Here is a 27,122-nt window from a genome sequence, read left to right as displayed (position 1 = left end):
ATAGTTCTCTTTATTGACATTTATAGTGGAAAAACTCTTGTTAAGTTAAATGGGCAAATCCAGTCAACTGAATTGGATCATTGATGCCCTCTAACTGCAACAGCCGCAAATATTGTACTAATAGTAGAATTATTCTGTTTTGATTGGAAATTATGCAGAAGGTTTAGCGGTTGACAACGTCACTAAATATAATTTGAAACTTCTGTTTAGTCCCTCAAGGAGGCGGGGGATTAAACAGGCCTGTTAACTTGGAAACTCAGTTGCAAATGTACAGGAATGATGCCGCAAGCTTTACATTTACTCAGTGGCATAGCAAAGACTTGTAAGCTAATGAAAGAAAAGAAAGTGGACCCCTTCGCTTGTGTGGTAGTAAAAAGCAGCTATAGTTGCCACAGCACCTACATTACTATTGATAGCTTAGCACTGAAAGTTAATGTGGTTTTTGAGCTTGTCATGCATGTTGAAGACTGTCAGCCAAGTTTGCTGAGGATGTTGAATTTGCGTTACATATTATGAAAAAGCTCTGGAATGGGAAGTGTGCACATTAGTAAGTCCTTTGCCGAGCGTCTCCCTTGATTAAAGAATTCCATTACAATCTATAGTTTGTCTCCTGGTCATGAATGGAGGCTATTCGGGGACAATGAGAGACAGTAAGTTTTCAAGAATAGTTGAAGTTAAAATATTCAAATGATACACTGCTGAGAATGAGGAATAGATGGAAGGCCATGAATTCTGTAGAATAAAATAAATTTAAAATATAAATATTTATTCAGGTTTGTTCGATAGAACGTAACAAATTTAATTAGCATGAACTTATATGATTTCGCTTGGAAACTATTCTAGTAAGAGAAAAAGCTATGCTTCCCAAAAAACCTGCAGATGTGTGTAACCCTGTTTCTGATGGGATATGTATGTGTTTTCTCTACATTAATTCTGCTGAGCAAAAATACTTGACCACACAATGTAAACATTTATGCTTGCTATGAAATCTACATCCCGTAAAGACATTGCTTTTAAATTGCACTACCCATCACCAAATGGTTGTTATGCTGTGCAAAAGGGTAACGTCATAACTGCACACCATACAGTTGTTAACTGCAACCTGTGCTGTGGGCTTTTCAGTTGAAATTCTTTTCATTTGAATGTGGTTTCTCTTCAGAATTGCTTTAATGTTTGCTTTGGATTAGATTTAGAAAATGAAGAATGTTTTTATCAATTAATTTTGAAATTATTCCCATATTTATTTGAATGGAATTGGTTGTTTACATTTTTTTTACTAGTGATCTACTGCAGATGTCCGTGGTTATTAAAGCCATCAAGAAACTGAGGATTGGAACAAAGATCTGTGAAGTCATTACATACTATTTATTCGAAAGGCTATATTTTTTCTTTAGCTATATCATATAATTTCTGGCTTAGCATGCTAGGTGTTTCTCCAAGATTTAAACACAATGCTTAAAGCAAATGCTTTTGTTTTAAAAAAAGTAAAACATAATAATTTATATCCTTTCAGTTACAAATACAAGATGTTCATTTGAGGTTTGAAGATGGAATTACAAATCCTTCTAGACCATTTGCATTTGGAGTTTGCATAAAAAATGCATCTGTTCAAAATGCTGTAAATGAACCGGTAAGTACACAATTGTAATCTTAATCGATGCGAACAATCATTCCAAAATAATATCTTAACAGCTAATGTATTCACTCGCCAATGTTATACGGAGGCTATGGTGAATTTAGTAATTGTGTCTGAATTCCTTTCAGAACACATTTTTGTTACCTTAATCTACATTTATTCTTCAGATCAAACGTCGTAGCTTTTTGCAGTAAGAGCGCACACTGTTCTCTTTTATCTGAATTTTTCTAACTTTTGCCAACCAGACTCGCAGCTGCCTTCATACAAACCCATTCTTAACTAAAATAAGCTGACCAATTTACTTTGCCCAGTGTTTTTTTGTTGCTAAAGACTTTGTGCAGTAGGAGTTGGCAATATGTGGAGTTTTGCACTTTGAGTGTGGCTGTAAATCAGGCCCTGCCGCCATCCCCAATAGCACACAGCTAATAGCCATGTGCAACAACAGTTGGCCTTAGGGCCTTGCCGAAACCCAGGCTCTGCAGCCAACCTCTGCTGTGCACATCCAGAGGGCATGTGCAGTGTTGTTTGGTCACTCACAGAGGGCTAGGCACCATGCCTTGTCTTGCGGCTAACCTCCGCTGAACATGGCCCAAACAGAGTAATGTTACAAGTAGATGGTGTAATGAGGAATATCATCAATGCCATTCAAGATATCATCTGTGCTGTAATCAATGAAGTCATTTACCATGTCATGAGTGATGTCATATTTAAGTTTTTTATTGTTGCATGGCCAGGGAGTGAGTTATGGTTTATTTAACTAACCCCAACTGGTGAATGTAGCTTTTAGATTGTGTTTGTAGCCATAACTTCACCATTACTGTGTTTTTTTCAGTGAAATAAATATAGCCAATAGGCAGTTATAGTTAGGACCTAGTTTGCATAGGAAGGGCGTTTTTTATTTTGCTAATAACTTTGGCTCCTTTTGATGAATCTTCAAGAACGTTTCAAAACTAGTTTGCCAGTCACTTCAGCTGCTGTCTGCAAAGTTTCAGGGTGATCCGCAAAGCGGGAGCCTTGACAAAGAGAGGGTCCCCAAAAAGTGTTATCACGTAAGCAATTTCCCACAGGTTTTTTAGACAAGGCTACTGCCCGAACCGCTAAACAACATTACACCAAATTTGGCAGAGAGCTAAATATTGGTCCAGAAAGAGTGCTTTTTGTAATTTGGTGTACATCTGTTCAGTAGTTTTAGAGTTTTTAAAGTACAATATTTGTGTATATCTAGAGACTTGGATCCTGAGATCTACACACCCACAGCATTGCCATGATTGGCTGGCCGCAACCTTAGAGAAAAGTTGCAGCCACCACTTCTACGTCGGGACTCGATTTTCAGGGGGAAAATGCATTTTAAAAGTGATAGAAGGGGTAAGGGTACAGGTGCCTTGACCCCATTGGACTAATGGAGGGTCTGTGAAGGACCCCCATGGGCAAAATTTGTCCCAAAAGGTTTTTTAGTATGTGAGGATCCACGTAACCACAGCAGTGCTCATAGTTATACAATGTGCTCCGTGGCAGATCCAGACCCCAAATAAAATTTAAAAAAACACATACACCCACTCACAGACCCACACATCTACTCACTCACAGACCCATAAAACCACTTAGACACCCACTCACAAACCCACACAGCTGCTCACACACCCAATCATACACCAACACAGGCAGACACACACACACACACACACCCACTCACAGACCCACAAAACCCCTCACACCTTCTCACAGACCTACAAAACCTCTCACACCCTTATACACACCCTCAAAGCCCCTCACGCCCTTACACAGACCCACACAGCCTCTCCCACATACCTACTTACACTCCCACACACCCACTCACACACCTACAAAACCACTTACACACCCACTCACGGACCCACACAGCCACTCACACTAGTACTTCCATACACACAACATGCACACCCACGCTACCACTCACACACCCGCACAACTCACACCAATACAGCTGCTCACACACCCACTCACAGACCAACAAACCTACTCACACACCCACTGACAGACCCACACACCCACTTACACACCCACACAACTACTCACACACTCATACAGCCACTCACCCACAAACACACTCACACACCCACTCACAGACCCACACATTCACTTACACATCAACACAATCAGTCACTCACAAAACCACACAAACCCACTCACAGACACATTCACACAGCATATACCCACTCACAGACCTACACAACCACTCACGCACCTGTTTAGCCACGCACACCCACTCACAGTCCCACACAGCAATACACTCACACAACTCACAAACCCACACACACATCCCCTCACACACCCATACCACCACTTACACACCCACTCACATGCCCAAGCAAAGTCACACACAGCCAATCACACAGCCACTTCCACAACCATACAACCCCTCACTCACAGACCCACAAAACCCCTTACATACCTGTAGGAGAGTAGGGTCTGCAATCCTATGATCACCCAGATTTTTTTGCTTTTGTTTCACTGGTTTACGACTTTCTCTGGCTGTGGGCCTGCCAATCAGACCCACAGCCTAGCTGTTCTCTCACTAAATTGACATGTGTACCTTAGGTGCATTATCTAATTGGCACTGGGCCACCTTATCTGACCCTGTAACTCAGGGCATAGGTGTACCCAGGGCCTACCAGGGGCTGAAGCATGTATTAAGCCACCCCTGGATGGCCATCTAAATCTGACACAACTGGCTGCACGACAGCTGGGGCAAGGTGGTGTAATCACCCTTTGCTTTAGATCTAGTATACCTATATCTAACCCTAAAAATGGACACACAGATTCCTATCAGTCACTCCTATGGCAGGCCTTGACAATCCTGAAGGCAGAGTGCTTGGAATCGTGTGAAATGGTGCTCTGGCATGAGCTGAGCCCGTTTGCAGCTTGCGGAACCAAGTCCTAATAGCTGTTCCATGATAACGCATACCATATACTTTAAGTGCATTATAATCCTCGTGGTTAAATGCTATCTTTGGTATCGCTTTATCAAAACATGTCGAGTAAGATGTCATACGAATTGGAATACTAACCCCTCGCCAATTCTGGCGACGGGGTTAGCATTCCACCCTTCTATAGGGACACGACATGTATGTAACTGTGAACCCCGGTTAAAGTTAACTGAAGCCTCAGCTCCACAAAATGGATGCTGCCACCACAGACACGAGTCTGACCTCCTGCTGCTGGGAGTCCTTCCAGCGAGGAGAGCTTGGACAAAGGGTTTCCTGTCAGGGGCGGTGCTAGCACCATCCCAGACAGGGTTTTGTGTATCCTGGGTAGGCAGGGCTTTACAGGAAGGTAACTGCAGAGTGGCACCCCGGTGCTCACTACGCATCTGCCGGCTACAACCAGTTCCAGGGGCACCCCAGCCCCTGGCCTGGGGAAAGTCCGGCATGGGAGAGGGGTGTAACCACCCCCCTTCCTGGTCCCACCCCTAGGGCAGGACCTAGTCGCGTACCCACCTCTTTCTTTAGGATAAAGGCAGGAGCGGGGACCCTTCCAAATTAGATCATCTTTGAATCAAGAAACTACTTTCTACGAAAGGAACTCTCGACTTCTTCTCAAGATTTCTCCCTTGTGGCTAAGGAGTAGTCACCCTGCATCCGCAGGCACCATCTAAGAACTCTGCGGTTTGCTGCACGTCCTTCCTCAGGAATCCGACCGACCAGCTCGACGAGACCCGGCTTCCCTGGCACCTCTGACCTCTACCTACCTCTACAGCTAAGCTGAGAACCGTAGGTGTGACGAGACCTCGAGGGACCGGCCATCATCAGAACTGCACGACTTCTATCCAGCACGACCGCCGAGGGATCCTCTGGTGAGTGCTTTGGGGTCCGAGAAGCCCCGACCCTGAGCAGCTCCAGCACCGAAGTCCAGCCCCCCAGCATCTCCACGATCTGCGTGGGGCCCTTCTGCTTTCTGCTGCTCACCGCGTTGTCTGGCTACTAGCCCGCTGGCTTGTGGCCTTCCGGACGACGATCAACGACGACAACACTGCTGGTCTGGTTGCTCCAGACTGGCCCTTGCTCCCTTCCAAAAGAGGAGCACCCCGGACCCTCCTGGTCCACTCCAGACGCCATTTTGAGTCCACCGCGTGGGCTTGAATTTGCCAAGACTTGTTGCCCCAATCCTGGGTCCAGCGACGTCGACAGCATCAACCATCGTGGGACAGCTCGCACCTCCACCCTGGTCGCCGACAACGCCTCCTGGTCCGTGAGACTGCAGAGCCCAGCGTCGCCCACTCACCTGGTCGAGGTGACTTCGCCCGGTGCCATCCTGGTGCCCACACAATCACTGGCTAGTGATTAAAGAACTTGGTCCCCTCTGCTTTCAGGTGTCATCCATTTTCGATCCAGGCTTGGAACCAACAAACAATCTTCACTGGTCGCCTGCCAGCAACTTCTTTCTTCAGGCTCCATAGACTGCAACGAGGATTCCCGACATCTTTTCAGACCTATGCAGCTGCAGCCCCTGGGCTAGGTAACTTCGGCACTTCGGTGCCCGAGCATAGCCTCACTATCCAAGGGTCCAGATCCTTTTCGTTTTTCAGCCTATCTAGTCGGGTTCGACCGATAACACTAACTTTGTGAAATCTAGCTACCATAGACTTTGTCCCGCATCCCGCGTGAGAGTGCACACTCTGCACCCGAGTCCCCTAGGCCTCCTACTAGTAATCTGAAGGTTCAGTAACGTAGTCCTAGCGATTCCAAAGCCTATTAGTATAGTACTTACCTGCTAGTAATTTCGCATTCCACTTTCAGAGTATATGGTTTTTCGTGCCCCTCGGGCATATGTGTAAATTGTGCAACTTAAAGTATTTTCGTAAGAGTTTTGTTGTGTGCTTAGTACCCTGTCCTCATAAAGAGTACAGGGCTGTTGTGATCTAAATAAATACACTGTTTATTTTCATAACACTTGTGTGGTGTCCTTTCACTTGGTGTTCAAGAAGTATATGTGATGGTATAACAGTTGGCTTAACACGCCCTCTAGAGTTTAGCCCGAAGACTGCTCGTATCCACGCTACTAGGATAGCTGGTCTATAAGGTTGACTTACAACCAATCACCATAAGGGTTGTTTGGACTGATACAAAGTGCTCACTAGAATAGTGAACATTATATATCAGGCCAACTTCTCACAATACCCACACACAACCCCCCCACAGCCACTCAAATAGCCACTTACGCACTCACACAACCACTCACACACCTATATAGCCACTTGGACACCCACTCACCGACCCACAAAACCACCCACACAGCCACGCCCACACCCACTTACTTACCCACACAGCCATCCACACACCTAAATAGCCACCCACACACCGGCAGTGATACACCAATTGAAATTGCTTTAGCATATGTTTGTATTAAATGTTATGTTGTTTTAGTATTGAAAGTGCGCTTTTGGCTGGGACGGGTTCTGCGGATCCATAATATGAATTCAAAGAAAGAAAGACTTGGGGCATTGCATTCATAGAAAGACTACATAAGTTCTCTTCCAGGGGATCCTCATCAAAGTCATAAGCATTAGAATATTCCCACCCATGCGCGGGAACCCGGAAACACTATATTATATGTGCCCCACATATATATACACATATATATATAAATAATATATATATAAAAACAAGCAATAGCAGCCAAATCACATTAGAGCTGAAATATGCTGTGAAGAATTTCCACCATACATATATAATAAGCATTAGAAACATGAGAAACAACACCAAAGATTGTTTAGAAATTGTTTTAATGCTCAGAAAGCAGTAGAAATTCTCATAACTCACTGGAAGCATAAGAAGCTCCCAGGCTGCATTGCAAACACACAGTCTAAAAAGACTGAAAAGCTAACCTGTAGCTGAATAGCAATAAACTGACACTGTGCCTTTAAGGCACTCATGACCCCCTGTATCCCATCATGCCCCAGGGGTGACAGTTAGGTCAGTTGTTCTTTCCGGCTCCTTCAGTGAAGGACCCTGGTTACACAGCTCCACTATTTTTCTGGTTTTTGACAGAAAAATACTTCTTTTTTTGTCAACTTTTACTCTTACTTCGACGTCTTACATCTAGTCAAGTAAGATACTGCTTGTTTTCAGCAGTTTAGTGAGCATTTTCCTCTGAGAATGCCTTCACTCTTTGATAAATGCCCTTCTTGTGGCAACAAGAAGGCAAAATCAGACAACCACGACGTCTGTATCCTTTGTCTGCCTGAAGATCATGATCCAGGCACCTGTCCATGTTGTGAGAACCTGTCAGGAAGAAGTCTCAAAGACAGGGAAAGAATTTGAATTTATGGCCTGGCTCACAGGGCTTCAAGAGGGAGATCTCCAGTGAAGAAGGGCTCCAAGAAGACTCATACATCTTCAAGAAAGAAGTCTTCATACCCTTCAACTTCAGCGTCGGGCTCGGCGCTGAGAAAAGAACCACAGGTGGAGTTTTCCTCTTCGAACCTACCGTCGACGGCGGGCTCGCCGTCGAGGAGAAGACCAGGTACGTCGACGACGTCGAAAGAACCAGCTCCGTCGTCGAAATCCCCTCCGCCGTCGTCAACCGGGCGACGATCGGCGTAGAGGAAGGCTACTCCGCCGCCGTCAACCGGGCGACGGTCGGCGTCGAGATCCATTACCCCTCCGCCGTCGTCAACCAGGCGACGACCGGCGTCGAGGGAGGTCACTTCGCCGTCGTCAACCAGGCGACGACCGGCGTCGAGAAGTGTGACCCCTCCGCCGTCGTCCAAGAAGCGGCGATCGGCGTCGAGGACCAAGACCCCTCCGCCGTCGACAGTAGCTCGTCGATCGGCGTCGAAGACGCAGTCTCCGTCAGTGCAGCATCAGCGCTCGGCGTCGAGGGTGCCCAATACCCCTCCGCCGTCGTCGCACAGGCATTCGACGTCGAGGCAGATCTCCGTCGACGGCCGACAATCGCCGTGCGACGTCGAGGCAGAAAGCTCCGTCGGCGACAGGACGAGGTCGTTCGACGTCGAGAGAAAAGCTTTCGTCGGCGACAGGACATCGTCGGTCGACGTCGAGGCAGAGGTCTCCGTCGATGGCCGGACACCGCCGTTCGACGTCAAAGCAGAGGGCTCCGTCGACGGCTACTCATCGCCGCTCGACGTCGAGAGACTACAGAACCTCTCATGGACATTCGGGCTCGAGATTGTTTGATCCTCCGACTCCCCGAAGGCGTTCGACGGCGAGAAAAGAACGCTCGACGTCGAGACATTCAGATACTATCATGGTGACTGAATCTGCTTCTCACCATTCATCTTATCGGTCCTCTGGCTCCTCAACTGAACATTCGAGGTCCAGAAGCCCTATACACAGAACTCCTATGCGTCGTCCAGATCCATCGACAGGGCGAATCAGGCTGTCACCTAGATGGTACAGATCCTTGGACCATTGGCGAGATGCTGGGCCTACCAAGCGTATGCAGGAATATGCCAGCCCAGACCACAGGTCTCCTCTCCAAGACCTGGTGGAGGAGATGGACAAGCGTAGCCCTCCCAGGCGCACATCCCCTGTGAGACTACCCACCAAAGCGCCAAGAAGATCCCGTTCTCCTAGAGGGGAACCTAGAATGGAAGGTCGGATAAGGTCTCGCTCTCCTAGGGGCAGATCGCCTGTGAGATCACCAGCCAGATCTCCCAGAACATCCCGATCTCCTATAAAGGAACCTCGGACAAAAGATCAGATCAGATCTCGCTCCCCTAGACAGGAGGAGCATTCAAGGAGGTCACGGGAGCGGAGACTCAGTGCTCACCGTAGACGTAGACGTACTCCGTCTACTTCTTCAACCTCTTCTACCAGATCGTCCAAGAGGGACTACTCCCGGACAGTCCAACGTCCAGGTCCTCCCCAGTGGATGATATTGGCACGTATCTGGATGTACTGCAAAGAGGAGCGCTTAAACTGAACATCGAGATGTCTGTCCCTCAAGTAACAACGACAGTCATTTTTGAAACTTTACACATGAAGGCCATCTCCAGACCTCTGCTGCCTTTAGTTCCGGGGATTATGGACCCTGTCAAGGAGGTTTTCCTAACCCCAGCAGCAATCAGAGCAGTACCGGCACGCATTCAGAAGAAGTACAAACCGGCGGCTTCTGACCCGGTATTTGTAAAATCTGACCCTCCAGCAGACTCTGTCATTGTGGCAGCGGCGAGGAAGACACATGCGGTTGCTGGTTCCTCTTCAGTCCCGCCAGATAAGGACAGCAAAACTCAAGACTCCTGGGGTCGAAAGGTTTGCAACTCTGCTGCTTCCACTCTTAAGGTCGCTAGTGCAGCTGCGCTTCTGGGTCGGTATGACAGAGCCTTATGGGACTCGATGGAAAGATTCAAAGCCAAGCTGCCAAAAGAGGACCAGCAGGACTTTGAAGAAACTGTTACGGAGGGGTGTCTGGTGGCGAATCAGATGATAAGCACGGCCGCGGATGGGGCGGTGCTTTCGGCTCATTCCTATTCCCATGGAGTTTGTGCCAGAAGATCGGCCTGGTTGCGCCTTACAGGTCTGAAACCGGATACTCAGCATCGGATTCTGAATCTTCCCTTTTCGGGGTCCGCTCTCTTCGGCGAACATGCGGACGAAGAGATGACCCGAATGAAGACTGAGCTGGATACGGTGAAGGCGGTGGGCTTGGAGAAGAAAAAGGAATTCAAGCGCCGCTTCAAGACCAACAGGGGGAGAGGGGCTCAACAGAGGGTTCAAACCCCTCAGTGGTCCCAAACCAAAACTCAAGGGAAACCCCAGTTTCGTGGCAAGCCCAGCATAGGTAGAGGAGGTCACCAACAGTCCTCCAACACCACGAGAGGAGGAAAGGCCTGAACAGAGGCTTCCTCTGACGCCGTTGCCCACTCCAGTGGGAGGAAGTGCTTCACAACACCTGGCAGAGTGGGTCAGCATCACAAGAGATCAGTGGGTGCTGAATATACTGCGCAATGGATACAGGATACGTTTCCGTGCTCTTCCCAAGAGCGTCCCTCCGAAGAGCTCTTGCCCTCACCAACTAAGCTTGCTCCGACGAGAGGTACAAATCCTGCTGCAAAAAAGAGCGATAGAAGAGGTTCCTCTCGCTCTAAGAGGAAAAGGAGTTTACTCCAGATATTTCCTTGTCCCCAAAAAAGATCAGGAGGACAAGTTCAGACCAATACTCGACCTACGACTCCTAAACAAAGTTATCGTCAAGGAAAAGTTCTGCATGTTAGCGCTTCACCAGATATGTCCTCATCTGCTAGCCGGAGATTGGATGTGTTCGGTGGATCTGCAAGATGCGTACTTTCACATCCCGATTGCGCAACAACATCGCAAGTACCTAAGGTTTGTTGTGGGAAGCAAACACTACCAGTACAAGGTGTTATCCTTCGGTCTCAAGTCCGCACCACGAGTCTTCACCAAATGCATGGCAGTGGTGGCGGCTTTTCTTCACAAGAAGGGTCTCTTCATTTACCCATACCTGGACGACTGGCTCCTAAAGGGTCCATCTCCGGTACGGGTAACGCAAGATCTGCAATTGTGCCTGCACCAGCTACACAGGCTCGGCCTCCATGTGAACCTGGAGAAGTCAGTCCAGCGGCCTACACAGTCCATCCACTACCTAGGCTCCGTTCTGGACACAAGCGTGGGAAAAGCGTTTCCTTCGGAGGAGAGACTTTCTTCCATGAAACAGAAATGTGGGATTCTGCTAGAGTCTCGGCCTCCAACAGCCCGACAAGTAGCATCTCTACTGGGTTCCATGGCGTCCTGCATCTTTCTCATCCCAAACGCCAGGCTGAGAATGCGTCCTCTGCAACAGGCTCTGGAGGATCAGTGGGACCAAGCGACAGGACGCTGGGAGGATCGAATCAATCTTTCCCAGGCGACAAAAGAGTCCATCAGATGGTGGACTCGGAGAAAAAATGTGATGGTGGGGGTGCCGTTTCACCAACCCATTCCGTCCCAATCTATAGTGACAGATGCCTCCCTGCAAGGCTGGGGAGCACACTTGGGTCCGCTTCAGATTCAAGGCCAGTGGTCTGCGCAGGAGCAGACATACCACATCAACATGCTGGAACTCAGAGCGGTATTCCTGGCTCTCAAAGCTTTCCAACTAGCGATCAAATCCAACTCAGTCCTGGTTCAGACGGACAATACAACAACCATGTTCTATCTGAACAAACAAGGAGGCACAAGATCTCGCCCACTGTCTCGAGAGGCTCAGGCAATATGGCATTGGCTTCTCGCTCGAGGTTTTACAGTAGTGGCGGTGCACCTTCCGGGCGAGTTGAACGTCAAGGCAGACGCACTCAGCAGGCACTTCGAGGATCAGCCAGACTGGGTGCTAAGCGACGAAGTAGTAGAAGAGCTTTTTCGTTGCTGGGGGCGTCCATCCATAGACTTGTTTGCAGACAACGAAAACACCAAATGCCACGCCTTCGCGTCCAGGTTCCACAGGCCAGGGACGCAGGGGAACGCTCTGCTGTTGGATTGGGCAGTGATGTTCGCATACGCGTTTTCCCCCCTGGCGCTGATTCCGAGAGTGGTTTCCAAGCTCCTCAGGACGAACATGGTAATGATCCTGATTGCTCCAGACTGGTCTCGGCAGTGGTGGTATCCGGACCGTCTACATCTGTCTGTGTGTCCACACAAACGACTCCCTTGCAGGCCGGACCTGTTGAGCAAAATGAACGGGAGGATAATGCATCCCAACCTCCCATCATTGAACCTAACAGCATGGCTCCTGAGGTCCTGCAATATGGACATTTGAACCTGCCTCCCGAATGCATGAACATTTTAAAGGAGGCTAAGAGACCGTCCACAAGAGCATCCTATGCATTCAAGTGGAAAAGGTTTTACTTATGGTGTAGAGATCATCATTTGGATCCGACTAAGGGGCAGGAGGACGTCATCTTACCATACCTCCTTTCCCTCGCAACTGCTGGTTTAAAGTACGCTTCAATTAGAGTGCATTTGTCAGCTATTGTGGCTTACAGAAAGTCACCTGATCAGGTGTCTTTCTTTCAGGTTCCAGTGGTCAAGGATTTCCTCCAGGGATTGAAGAAAGTGTATCCCCCTGTGCGAAATCCTTCTCCTCCGTGGGAATTAAACCAAGTTCTATCAAGGTTAATGTCTCCTCCTTTCGAGCCCATCCACAAGGCTTCCTTACAACATCTCTCTTGGAAGGCAGCTTTTTTGGTGGCGATTACCTCTGCGCGCAGAGTAAGTGAGATACAAGCGCTCTGTGCGAAGGAACCTTATACTGTATTCCACCACAACAGAGTAGTCCTAAGGGCTCACCCATCTTTCTTGCCTAAGGTCATCTCTGATTTTCATATAAATCAGTCTATTTCCCTCCCTTCCTTTTTTCCAAATCCTACGACCCCGGCCGAGCGGTCACTTCACTCCTTAGATCTTAAAAAAGTGCTTAAGTTTTATTTGGAAAAGACTAAAGGGATTAGGAAAACGGACCAACTGTTTGTGAACTATGGCTCAATGAGAACTGGTTTTCCAGCAGCAAAGAGGTCCATTTCCAGATGGATTGTCTCTTGCATTAAGTTGGCCTATCAACTAGCAGGCAAACCTTTGTTGATGTCTCCAAAGCGCATTCCACTAGAGGGAAGGCCACTACAGTGGCTTTCTTGCATGACGTTCCCATGTCGGAAATATGCAAGGCTGCAACCTGGAAATCAGTGCATACCTTTACGAGGCATTACTGCCTCGAATCTGATTCCAGGACCGATACTCAAGTAGGGCAAGCCTCCTTGAGGAATCTGTTTGGGTAGTCTATAGTCTACTTAGACTTATTGATGACATTTCTGTCTTATCATTCCTTTGCCCGCAGGGATGAGGAGAGGCTCGCTATTCTATTCTAATGCTTATGACTATTGATGAGGATCCCCTGGAAGAGAAGGATTAGTTACTTACCTGTAATCCTAGTTCTCTTCCAGGGGTATCCTCATCAAAGTCTTAAGCAACCCTCAGCCTCCCTGGGCAAAGGATACTCTTTACTAAGGAGATATTGTTAACCTATTTGTTATTGGGTTTGTTTTTCAGTCTCCGAAAAGAACAACTGACCTAACTGTCACTCCTGGGGCATGATGGGATACAGGGGGTCATGAGTGCCTTAAAGGTACAGTGTCAGTTTATTGCTATTCAGCTACAGGTTAGCTTTTCAGTCTTGTTAGACTGTGTGTTTGCAATGCAGCCTGGGAGCTTCTTATGCTTCCAGTGAGTTATGAGAATTTCTACTGCTTTCTGAGCATTAAAACAATTTCTAAACAATCTTTAGTGTTGTTTCTCATGTTTCTAATGCTTATTATATATGTATGGTGAAAATTCTTCACAGCATATTTCAGCTCTAATGTGATTTGGCTGCTATTGCTTGTTTTTATATATATATTATTTTATATATATATGTGTATATATATGTGGGGCACATATAATATAGTGTTTCCGGGGTCCCGCGCATGGGTGGGAATATTCTAATGCTTATGACTTTGATGAGGATACACCTGGAAGAGAACTAGGATTACAGGTAAGTAACTAATCCTTACCTTACTTTAATTTTAAAATTTAATTAAAAAAAAACATTTTTATTTGCAATTTTCAATAATTGGTCCATAGAGTTACATAGCAGTACATTTAGGTACATGATGATACATTGATTAAACATATATTGACTGAACACATGTGTAGGAGAGTAGGGTCTGCAATCCTATGGTCACCCCAGATTTATTCTTTTGCTTCACTGGTTTACGACTTTCCCTGGCTGTGGGCCTGCTAATCAGACCCACAGCCTAGTTTTTCTCTCTCTAAATTGACATCCATGTACCTTAGGTGTATTTACCAATTGGTATTGGGTCACTCTTGTAAGTCCTTGTACAGTGTACAATAGGTACCCAGGACATAAGTGAACCCAAGGCCTACCAGGGGCTGCAGCATGTATTAACGCACCCCTGGTTGGCCCTCCAAATCTGACACAACTGGCTGATCAATCAGCTGGGGCAAGGTGGTGTAATAACCCTTTGCTTTAGATATAGTATACCTATATCGAAAACTAGAATGGACACATATACTCTTATAAGTCACTCCTATTGCAGGCCTTAACAATCCTGGAGGCAGAGTGCTTGGAATTATGTGAGATAGTGCTCTGCCATGAGCTGAGCCTGTCTACAGCTTTCGGAACCAAGTTATTTAGCTGTTTCCATGATAACGCTATACCATATACTCTTAAGTGCATTATAACCTCGCGGTTATTACTAACTTTGGCATAGCATTATCAAAACATGTCGAGTAAGGTGTCATACGAATTGGAATACTACCCCCTCGCCAGTTCTGCCGACGGGGGTAGCATTCCACCCTTCAAGAGGGACACAACATGTATCTAACTATGAACCCCGGTTGAAGTTAACTCGAGCCTCAGCATCAAAAAATGGATGCTGCCACCACAGACACAAGTCTGACCTCCTGCTGCTGGGAGTCCTTCCAGCGACCGAGGCTTGGACTAAGGGTTTCCTGCCTTGGGAGGTTCTAGCACCACCCCAGACAGGATTTTGTGTATTAGGTAGGACCGGGCTGAAAGGAATGAGACATGCCTGGGGTACACAAGGTGCCCTGTGCATACACCGGTTCAAACCAGTTGCTGGGGCACTCCAGCCCCAGCTCTGGCGCAACACCGGACAAAGGATAGGGGTGTAACCACCCCCCGTCCTGGTCCCACCTATGGGAGGGACCTAGTGATAGTGCAGCCCCCTTTAGCAGGATAAAGGTAGGAGCTGGGCCCATTCCAAATCAGATTAATCCTGAACTGAAGTTCTACAAGAAGAAACTCTGGACTTCGACTTTCTACACAGAAGACTGAAGAAATCTCCCTTGTGGGCAATGAGTGTCCACCCTGCACAAGCAGGCACCATCAAGCGTCCAGCGGCTTCACTTTGTCGTCTTCCCTCGAGGATCCAGACTTCAGAGCCCGACGAGACCCAGATTCCCAGACCTCTCCGACCTCAACTCACATCTGCAGCACAGCTGAGATCCGTGGGTGCGACGAGACACGTGGGACCGGCCATCTTGGAGAAACTGCACTTCGCTTCCAGCACGACTTCTGAGGTAACCTCGACGAAGTGCTTTGGGGATTGAGAAGCCCCAGCCCCGAGCAGCTCCTGCACTGAAGACCAGCCCTCCAGCATCCACGAGATCTGCGTGGGGCCCTTCTGCCTGTTTGCTGCTTGACGCGTTGTCTGGTCACTTGCCGGCTGGCTAGTGGCCTCCTAGACAACGATCCACGGCATCAACACCGCTGGTCTGGTTGCTCCAGACTGGCCCTTGCTTCCTTGCCAAGGAGAAGCACCCCGGACCCTCCTGGTCCGCACCAGACGTCTTTTCCACTCACCGCGTGGGTTGCCTTTGCCAAGGCCTGTTGACTCCGAATCCGGAACCAACACCGCCAACAGCGAGAGCCTGCATGGGACAGCTCGTGCCTCCATCCTGGTCGTCGAAGACACCTCCGGGTCCACGTGGCTGCAGAGTCAAGCGTCCACTCTTCACCTGATCGGGACAACAGCATCTGGTTCCTTCCTGGTTCCACTCCAGTCACTGGCTAGTGACTTTGAACATTGTCCCCTCTGCTTTCAGGTCTTCAGCATCTCTGATCCACCCTTGGATCACACCGGACATCTTCCTCCCGGTCGCCTGCACATCTTTTCTTTCAGGCTCCATAGACTTCAACGCTGAAACCCGACACTACTTCGCACCTATGCACCCGCAGCCCGTGGGTGGGGTAACAAGAGCATTTTGGTGCTCAAGGGTAGATAGACTCTCCTAGTGTCCAGTTTCACAGTCGTTTTAGTGCTAACTAGTCAGGATTGTCCGTACTCACCTTTTTCTTGAACTATACTGTCCATAGACGTTGTTACGCATCTCAGTTGTGAGGTCACACTCTGCACACGCATTCCGTGGGCCTCCTATTACTTACCTAAAGTTAGGATAGTGTAGTCCCAGCGATCCTACAGCCTCTGGACAGCTCCATTCCTTCTATCGACCTCCTTATACCACTTGTTTAGTATGTGGTCTGTTGCGCCCCTAGGGCAACATTGTAACTTGTGCAACTTAACGTATTTTTCGTAAGAGTCTTGTCATGTGCTTAGCCCTCTGATCTCATAAAGAGTTCAGAGGTGTTTGTTAGTTAATAAATATCTTGTTTATTTTCATAACTACCTGTGTGGTGTCCTTTCATTTCGTATTCAAGGGGTTATATGTGGTAAAACAGCTGGCTTCACATGCCAAAGAGTTTAGCCTAAGACTGCTTTGTCCATGCTACCATTAGGATAGCTGGTCTATAAGGTTGACTTAAAACCAATCACCATAAGGGTTGTTTGGACTGATACAAGGTGATCACTAGAATTAGTGAGCATCATATATCAGGCCAATTTCTCAGAACATGTATATACTCGTTAGGAGTGTCACAATGTCCCCGACCTGCACAGTTAGTCATTCATATCTGACAGTGACTCTTCTGGTGACGGTTTGCAAATGTTACCACTGAATGTATTCCATTTTCCCCAAACCCGCGTCCACTTCTTGGGGCATCCCCTGTGCATATATACTGTTTTCTCTTCCAGGGGATACTCATCAATAGTCATAAGCACTGAATAGTCCTGCCCACGTGCGGGACCCTGGAGCAATAGCCAATAATATGCATATATCTACATATATAAATACACATAAAAACACCCATATATATATAGATAATATGCATAAACACATACATATGCAGCCTGAAATACACCATTCTAGGCTAAAAAAAATGCCATTATTGCATGTAACATTTTTACATTTGCTAAATAAAGACATATATATTACATTATATGATAATGTAAAGAAGAAACACTGCCCTGGGTTTCTTTGCAACACACAACCTTTATTTTCAAAGGTAAAAACAGGCATGATCATAGAGGCAGATTTAGCCTAGATAGGCTGCATTGTAACAACTGAAAAACTTGGCGCCGTGCCTTTAAGACCTCCATGAGCCTCCAGGCTCCCATCATGCACCACAGGTGACAGTTAGGCCAGTTCTTTTTTCTGGCTCCTTCTGTGAGGATCCTGGAGCATTGAGCTCGCCAGTTTGTGATATTTTATCACTTTCTCCTGGTATTTCTCTAATTTTTTCTTCTTTACTCGACGTCTTTAGTCATTGTTTGACTAATTCAACAATTTTTTCCTGGTTTTTGACTATTTTTCCAGTCATAATGCCGGCCTTGTTTGTTAAGTGTCCGGCCTGTGGTAAAAAAATGTCCAAGTCAGACCCTCATTCAGTCTGTGTAGCTTGTTTACCATCTTCTCACAAGCCAGATCTCTGCTACCACTGCAGCAAGCTGTCCAACTGAACTCTCATGGAAAGGGAGAAGAGCAGGCTACAGTCCCTGTATGACAGAGGAGAAACTGCGAGTGGAAGAGAAGATGTTCATTCCAAGAAGCCTTCTTCTCAGCACAAAGAGCGCAAGGACAAAGGGGAGAAGAGAAAACATCGGTCTCCTACTACGTCGAGGGACAGATCTTCTTCTAAGGTACCTCTGTGCTCAAAATCAGCATCTAAATCACCGTCGCGGCGCCCGTCGACGTCGAAACATCCTTCGCCGTCGAAGAAGATCACGCCGTCGAAGCAAGGTGAGAAGAGACATGTACGTAGGCGGTCCAGGTCCTGCTCGCCTACGGCTGCAAGAGGGCGGGACTCGACGTCATCTCATCGACGTCGACGGTCGCCGCCGAGAGGCTCGGAACATAAGTCAAGGTCGCCGCCGAGAGGTGCCATGACGTCGACGTCGAACCGGCCAACAGAGGTTTCAACGTCGAAGAGCCCAAGCCAGGTGGCGTCGAGGCACACGACATCGAAAAGGTCATCGCCGTCGAGGCACATGACGTCGACGCCTAAGAGACCATCGCCGTCGAGGAAGTCGCCGTCGAGGAAGTCGCCGCTGAGGAAATCGCCGCTGAGGAAATCGCCGCTGAGGAAATCGGCGCTGAGGAAGTCGACGCCGAGGAAGTCGACGCCAAGGAGATCGTCGCCTAGGAGAACGCCGTCGAGGAGATCACTGTTGAGGAGATCGCCGTTCAGGAGATCGCCGTCGAGGAGGTCGGCGTCGGCGTCTCCTGCAGCTAAGAAGCCTAGGACGGTGTCTAAAGACCTGTCTAAGGTTCCTACTGTGTCTTCTGGGAGTTCCTCTTCCTCCCCTGGACTACAGATTGTGCAAATCTCTCCAGAGCCCTCGAGAGCACCTTCACCTATTCAGCCGGCAACTAATATCTCGCCACTATGGCTGGGGGAGATTAGGGAGTGGAAGATAAGGAGAATTAATCTTCCAAGGTCTTATTCCAGGTCACCTGTGTTTGCAAAACCTGCTTCAAGATCACGATCCTCCTCAAGACAGTTGGTGCACTCTCTGAGAAGACGTGAGCGTACTCCTCCGAGAAAGTCTCCATCAGTGAAGAGGCGGTCTTCACCTTCTTCCAGATCATCACGTCGCCACTCTTCGAGGAGGCGTGATACTAGATCCTCTACAAGGTCTACAAATTCGAAGAGGGGCTATTCGCCTACACTGTCATCAACTCCGACGAGTAGGATTTTACTGCTTGATGATGTGATCACCTTTAATGAGGTTCTCTGTCGTGGAGCAGCTAAACTTAATATCGAACTTCCAAGACAACGGTCATTTTCGAGACTTTGCACCAAAAGCTAACGTCAAGGCCCTTACTTCCTCTGGTACCAGGTCTATTGGAGCCAGCGGAGCACAAGTTCTTAACTCCAGCAGCGTTGGGAGCGGTCCCTTCTCGGATCGCTAAGAAATATAAAGCACCGGACAATGTTCCGTTCTTTCTGAGGGCTGAGCCAAAACCGGATTCTGTGATTGTCTCAGCAGCGCGTAAGAATCAAACAGGAGTGGCGTTGTCTTCTGTGCCGCCGGATAAAGACAGTAAGGCTATGGACTCAGTAGGGAAGAGAATGTGTGCCACCTCTGCTTCCTACATTAAAGTCGCCAGCGCTTCAGCTTTGCTGGGTCGCTATGACCGCACCCTATGGGACTCCATGTCTCGTTTCGCAGAAAAGCTTCCTAAAGAAGACAAACACGACTTTCTTGAGATCTTACGTGAAGGTGGGCTAGTGGCTAACCAGGTGATTAGTGCAGCCACTGATGCTTCTGATTTATCTACGCAACGTTACGCACAAGGACTCTGCGCCAGGTGCTCAGCTTGGTTGAGGCTCACGGGTTCTGAAGCACAACACTGGATTCTTAATCTGGCTTTTAACGGAACATCGCTCTTCGGATCTCATGCTGACAATGAGATGTTGCGAATGAAAACAGAACTTGATACTGTGAGAGCTGTTGGTCTTGAGAAAAGGAAGGATTTTAAGAAAAAATACCGTCCATACGACAGGAGACAGAACCAGCAGAGGGTTCAAATCCCTCAATGGTCGTCACAGCAGAATCAGGGAAGATTTCAGTTCTCCCAGCGCCGTCCTGGTAGAGGAAGAGGTGGCATTTCCAGGCAGTCTGCACCTGGAAACAAGCAACAGCAACAAAACAGTGAGCTTTTGCTTCCCCTGGACCCGTTACCCACCCCGGTGGGGGGGAAGTGTTTGTTTTTGTCTGGAAGAGTGGACAAACATCACAATAGACAAATGGGTTCTGAATATTGTAAAGAATGGATTCAAGTCCCCTCCCATTCCTCTTCAAAAGACTGTGACCCATCGTATTCATCTTTTGAGACAAGAGGGGTCTGCCTTAATCCTAAAGAATGCCATTGAGGAGGTCCCAAAGACACAGCGTCGAGGAGGCATTTACTCCCGAGATTTTCTAGTTCCAAAGAAAGGTCCAAACAAGGAGTTCAGGCCCATACTAGATACCAGGCGCCTCAACCAATTCATTTGGCTAGAAAAGTTCAGAATGTTGGCGTTACATCAAATAATTCCACTTCTGCATCAAGGGGACTGGATGTGCTCCATAGATCTTCAAGATGTTATTTTCACATCCCCAACGCATCAGAAGTTTTTAAGGTTTTGCATCCAAACAAGCCATTTCCAATTCACAGTTTTGCCCTTCAGGCTAAAGTCAGCTCCTCACACTTTTTCAAAGTGCATGGCAGTCGTAGCGGCTTTCCTGAAGAAGAAGCACATTTTCGTCTATCCCTACCTAGACGATTGGCTTCTAAAGAGTGCGTCTCCGATTCTGCTTCAGCAACATCTCACGTTCTGCATACATCAGCTGCGGAGACTTGGCCTGCACGTAAACTTCAAGAAGTCTATCCTCAATCCAACGCAGAGGATACACTACCTGGGCGCACTTCTGGATTCAAAGGACGCAAAAGCGTATCCTTCGGAGGAGAGACTATCCTCTATTCTCCTCAAGTGTCTGAAGACTCCTCGACCCACGGCCAGGCAGATCTCATCTCTTCTAGGGTCCATGGCTTCATGTATTTTCCTCGTTCCAAATGCCAGGTTGCACATGAGACCTCTGCAGCAGTCTCTGGAGGACCAGTGGTCCCAGTTTTCAAATCGTTGGGAGGACAAACTGTCACTACCCCGGTCAGTACAGATCTCCATCCGATGGTGGATGCAGCGGAGTCATCTGGTAGTGGGAGTCCCTTTCCAGGAGGACATGCCCAGACAATCGCTGGTGACAGATGCGTCCCTTCAGGGATGGGGCGCTCATCTGGGATCGCTTCAAATTCAAGGAGTGTGGTCAGAAAAAGAAAGACTGTATCATATAAACATGTTGGAACTCAGAGCTGTCCACCTAGCTCTCAAGGCTTTCTTTCCCGCGATCAAGACATCCTCCCTGATTGTTCAAACGGACAACACAACAACAATGTACTATCTGAACAAGCAGGGCAGAACGAGATCCAGACCTCTGTCGCTCGAAGCGCAAACAATCTGGAAGTGGCTTCTGGCTCGGGGTATGAGCATATCGGCGGTCCATCTGCTAGGTGTCCTCAACATCCAAGTAGACGACCTAAGCAGACACTTCGCAGAAGCACACAACTCGGTCTTAAAAGAAGAAGCGATAAGAGATGTATTCCAGGCCTGGGGGACACCAGAAATCAATCTCTTTGCGGGCGCCGAAAACGCAAAATGTCCCGTCTTCGCGTCCAGATACCCACAACGAGGGTCCAAGGGGAATGCTCTATGGATGGACTGGTCAGAGACATTACTCTACGCTTTTCCACCGATTCCACTCATTCCCGTGGTGATCAAGAAACTGTACAAGTCCAAGAGAGACATGATCCTGGTGGCTCCGGATTGGCCACGCCAATAGTGGTACCCGGATCTCCTGTATCTGTCCAAAGTACCGCACAGGAGGCTGCCTTGCTGTCCGGATCTGCTGACCAGAGAGAACGTCAGATTGTTCCATCCCAACCTGCCGTCCCTGAAGCTAGCAGTGTGGCTCCTGAGTTCGTCAAATATGGACATTTAGGCCTCTCGCAGGACTGTAGGCACATTTTGAGAGAGGCGAAGAGAGCTTCTACAAGAAAGTCGTATGCTTTCAAGTGGAAGCGTTTTTTCATGTGGTGTGTTGCTGAAGGTCATGACCCGATTCAAGGTCAAGAACAGGTACTGTTACCATACTTACTTTCTTTGGCCAGAGCAGGTTTACAGTATTCTTCTATAAAGGTCCATCTGGCAGCAATACCAGCATATTGAAAGTCCCCCACTCAGGTTTCTTTCTTTCAAATGCCAGTGGTAAAGGATTTTCTGGAGGGTCTCAAGAAAGTTTACCCTCCGGTGAGGGCTCCCACTCCTCCTTGGGAGCTGAATGTGGTTTTGTCCAAATTGATGGGTCCTCCATTCGAACCTATTCATAAGATGTCCCTTCAACATCTGTCGTGGAAGGTGGCCTTCCTAGTAGCTATCACTTCTGCGCCCAGGGTGAGCGAGATACAGGCTTTTTGTTCTGCAGAACCTTATCTCGTTTTCCATGCGAATAGAGTGGTGCTTCGCACTCAACCAGAGATTACTTCCTAAGGTAGTCTCGGATTTTCACATTAACCAGCCAGTTACACTGCCTACGTTTTTTGCTAGTCCGAACACTCCAGCTGAGAAAGCTCTACACTCTTTGGACTTAAAAAGAGTTCTGAAATTTTATCTTGACAAGACCAAGAGTGTTCAAAAATCTGATCATTTGTTTGTGAACTATGGCCCTCTTAATACAGGCTTGTCTGCATCTAAGAGGTCCATTTCTAGATGGATTGTGTCATGCATTATGTTATCTTATCAGTTGGCACGGAAACAGCTCCCGGGCAAGCCGAGAGCGCATTCCACTAGAGGAAAAGCTGCTACGATAGCAATGCTTAAAAATGTTCCTATTCATGAGATTTGTAAGGCAGCTACGTGGCGTTCGGTTCATACCTTTGCACGCCATTACTGCCTTGATTCTGATACTCAGGCGGATGCTCAAGTTGGTCAAGCATCCCTGAGGAATTTGTTTGGTTAATGTTTATTAGTATACTGTTTAGAGAAACTGGTATTCGTCCGCAGGTATGGGATGGGCTTGCTACTCTATTCAGTGCTTATGACTATTGATGAGTGTCTGCCATTTTAGCTGTAGCACTGTTCCGAAATCCATAGGGAAATAGTGTTTTGGGACCGCACGCACCCCTTTATCACAGCCCCCGCTTGACGGTTCATTCCAAAACATTTGAGGAAGGAGCTGAGATGGGTCAACTTTTTTTTTTTAAATAATAATTTTTATTAGCAATTTAACATTAGTCACTTGCATAATCACAGTAATACACTTTCCTTTACAGAATAAAAAATAGATAATGTTGTGCACAATATTGCCATCAAACATTATGGTTCTGTGGGCCCCCCTTTTGACATTTCCAGTTCCACTGTTGGCGAGATGCGCAGTTCTCCTCGATATGCATTCCAGGCACCCCATTTTTTGTCCCACTTTTTAGGACAGCCCCTAGATTTGTAAACCTCCTTTTTGGCTACCAGGCATCTGTCCATTTCTGCCACCCACCCTATTATCAGTGGGCGATCTACTACCCCCTGTTTCATAGCAATGGCTCTTTTCACTAGTGTGTATCCCAGTGTGGTGAATTGTTGCTCTGTATCCGCGAGATCGGTTGCGTCCCAAATATTCAGAATTCCCAGTGGAGGCGTTAAAATTAGTTGTTTCCCCAGCGCATCTTGCATCTTTCCGGTGGCCCTTTCCCATAAGTGTCGGATCAGGGGGCAGTCCCATAGTATATGATAATATGTGGCTTTTTGATTACATCCACGAAGGCAAAGTGCGTCTTGCCTGGTTCCTATCTTAGCTAAGGTCACACCAGTGAGGTAGGTCCTATGTAAGTCTTTTAGTTGGATCAGTCAAAAACTGTGGTTTATGGCCGCCTCTCTTGGGGACCTCAGGGCGGTTTGCCAGTCCTCATCCTCAATCTGTCCTATGTCTGTCTGCCATTTGTCCCTGAGAGCATGAAAAGGGTTTGGTAAGTTATTACATAGTTTACGGTATGTAAGGGAAATGGTCTTGGTCAGGAGAGGTTCTGATAGGAGTCGATCCTCCAGTGGGAACGCATCTGGTATGGTTGTCAGATCTGTAAAGGCTGTGTTAAGCGCATGGCAAATTTGTAGGTATGAAAACCTCTCCCGTGGCACCAAGTCATACTAAATTTGTAGGTCCTGAAAGGTAAGAATCTTACCCTTCTCCAGTATTAGGGGTGTCTTTCATAGATTCACATGCCTGAATCATTCCCCATCGTCGGAGTGGGAGTCCCACGGTACATAAAAAAGCAATAATATGCTATAGTAACATTGGAAAAACCAGTAATTCCCAACCAGGAACTAAAGTAGCCCAAGCTACAGGAGAAAAAACTTTCACACTCATGATTATCCTAGTCAATTTGTATAGTCCAAACTACAGCCAATCAGGCGACAGCGGAGGAGGAGCCTAGCCTGCAGCCATGATGGCCGCCTGATCCTTCGGTTCCGCCGACCCTTCCGCTTTTCTCCCATCCCGTCACCTATCCTTGCATCCATCCTGCTCCTGAGGCTAATTTTCGGGCATGGGAGAGGACCCCGACTCCGATGGTGTGTCTCTTTATGCGCTCCCTGCAGTGGAAGCGGTGTAGCGTTCTCGCCTTCTCCCGGACGCTGCCCGGCGCTGAAGGGTCTTTGTTCCCCGGGATCGGCTGCCCTCACCCGCAACAACGCAATAGACGGGACCGAGCCGACCTACGGAGTGCAGCGGCTAAATTGGAACTTTCCTCTGCTACTTTCTATCCTGCTTCGCTTTGCTCCTCTTTACGCGGGGGACATGCCGGCTGTGATCGCAACAATGTATCACCGCCCAGACTTGTGGATGCCTTTGTTCGACTCTTGCCTCGCGGTGTGAGGCGGTGGGGGCCATCTTGAAGACCGAGCAACCGCAACTTATTCCCCATGATCTCGGACTGCTCCTGGTGACACGGCCGCTGCTGACGCTCTGTTTACACCTGCACAGTGTACGATGGTCTATGCTCCCTTTGTGCCCCCGGCCCGGCGATGCCATGCAGGGCACCGGCGAGGTGCTCAGCTTTGCGATGGAGACGTGGGTATCCAGTCTGGTGGGCTGCCACGAGTTTCCGAGCCCCGTCAACAGGCAATTGCTACATCATTCTCTCCTAAGGCACCAGTGCGGACTGCTGACATTTTGGAAGCCCTGTATACCTTTCGAACTGCTTTACGTAACAACGCCTTTGACCTAGGGCACCGTCTAGATGCTGTTCTCTCTGTAGTGCCTCTATCAGACCGGACGCATTCACGAGTGCGGGACGCTGCGCCACATCTTGTGTCTAACTTCTGTGGACTACTTGCCCAGGTATGCCCCGAGGAGTTGGAGGTATGTGATCCCGATACCCTTGAGACGCTGTCTGTGATGGAAACGCAGCGGTCGGATGTCTGTGTGCTGCTTCAGGGGAGGGGGTCTTATCTACGGACGCCATGTTTGGATACTCCTTTGTTGTCTATTGGAGACGTCTCCTACGTTATTCCGCAGCTGCTGCCACTGCCCTGGCCGGATGGTTCCTGTACCATTGTCATCTACATGGCTGTGTTTCGGATGGACTTTGATGGACACCCCCCCGCTCTGATGTGGTCACTTTGCTCGCTCGCCTCTCTCAGGATGTTTACCATGCGGCTGGACTATGTCACTGCCTCACATCGCAGGGGGCAAGGCTGAGGTTGTCTCCTCTTATGTTCGGACTGTTTTTCTTGTTCTGCTGGGATCTTGATGGACTGCCGGGGTCATTGAATATAGGTATCGTGTTGGTGGCGGGGTCTGGGATCGGGCGGCCGGAGTGATGTGTGATGGTAGTTTTGTCTTATCTCTGTGGCCCTCCTCCGGTCTTCTGTGAATTACATTTCTTTTTGTTTCTTTTCTTCTTTCCCTTTTCTGTTCTAAATTTCGGGTTCTATTTCTGGGCGACAGGCACACTGCTGGGGGGGGGTAGGCCGTAGCCTCCGCACGCGTGCAGGGTGGGGAGTTGGGGGTGGGGATTTTGTTTAGTTTCAGTTTCTATGGGCCTTAATTTTTCCTCTTCTTGGTTTCTCTTTCTTTTTCCTTTTTCTTTGGGTCAGACGGGGGTTTTAGAGGTAGCGCGGACTATTCTTTTTGCTGCTCTTTCTTTTCTTATTGTGGTTGTGGGAGTACTGGGTCCGTGGGGCGGGCGATTACCAGCATGTACTGTTAGTTCGTTGTATTATCCTGAAACATATTATTTTTTGCTGCTTTTTCAATTATTCTCTCTCGTACCGTCGCTGATCTGCTGGTTCGTTGCCTGCCATCTGCTTTGATAAATTGTTTGCGTCTGATCCTTCTTATCTACAAAATATAAAATTAACCTAATTCCTCCTTTACCTGGCGGTCCCTCTTTCCATATGCCATGCCCTGGACACTCTTGCATTTTGTTGTTTGGGACTGCTGGACTGACCTATCCTCACTTTTTGTGCTCTTGATTGCTTCGAGGCCGGCCCATGTGGTTGTGGGCCCGTAACTGTATTTTTCTGATGCACAATAAAGGTTTAAAAAATTTAAAAAAATAAAATAAAATCAGGCGACAGCACCCACCAGAAGGTTCTCCCCAGAGGCTCAGGCTGTCAGATTTTCTACAGCATGTCGTGTGAAGGGAGTTTCCCTGAGCTCTGCTCAGTTCTTCTCTATTTTCCTTCTGGAATCTAGTGTTTTGAAGATGTCTTTTAAGAAATCTTTATTCAGACCTTGTGAATCTTGTGGTAAGCTCCGGCTTTTTAAAGAAGATCCCCACAAGAAGTGCATTTATTGCCTTTATCCTGAACATCAAGTAAAGGACTGCAAGATCTGTAGAACCTTCCCTCTTCTCTCTCGTACCGTCGCTGATCTGCTGGTTCGTTGCCTGCCATCTGCTTTGATAAATTGTTTGCGTCTGATCCTTCTTATCTACAAAATATAAAATTAACCTAATTCCTCCTTTACCTGGCGGTCCCTCTTTCC

At 47.9% G+C, this 27,122-nt stretch overlaps 1 protein-coding gene across 2 annotated transcripts in view; it reads left to right on the top strand.

Moving 5' to 3' along the window:
* Positions 1–27,122, top strand: part of VPS13D (vacuolar protein sorting 13 homolog D) — a 2,754,556-nt gene that overhangs the window by 95,638 nt on the left and 2,631,796 nt on the right. For both annotated transcript variants that reach the window (XM_086921894.1, XM_086921893.1), the window contains exon 6: positions 1,514–1,630. In XM_086921894.1, coding sequence (XP_086778020.1) covers positions 1,514–1,630 — 117 coding nt within the window. The remainder of the gene's footprint in view (positions 1–1,513; positions 1,631–27,122) is intronic.

This window comes from Lissotriton vulgaris, chromosome 5 (genome assembly GCF_964263255.1).
Source record: "Lissotriton vulgaris chromosome 5, aLisVul1.2, whole genome shotgun sequence".
Classification (NCBI taxonomy): domain Eukaryota; kingdom Metazoa; phylum Chordata; class Amphibia; order Caudata; family Salamandridae; genus Lissotriton; species Lissotriton vulgaris.
Note: the sequence above shows the minus strand (reverse complement) of the source record. Positions and strands in the feature narration are given on the sequence as shown.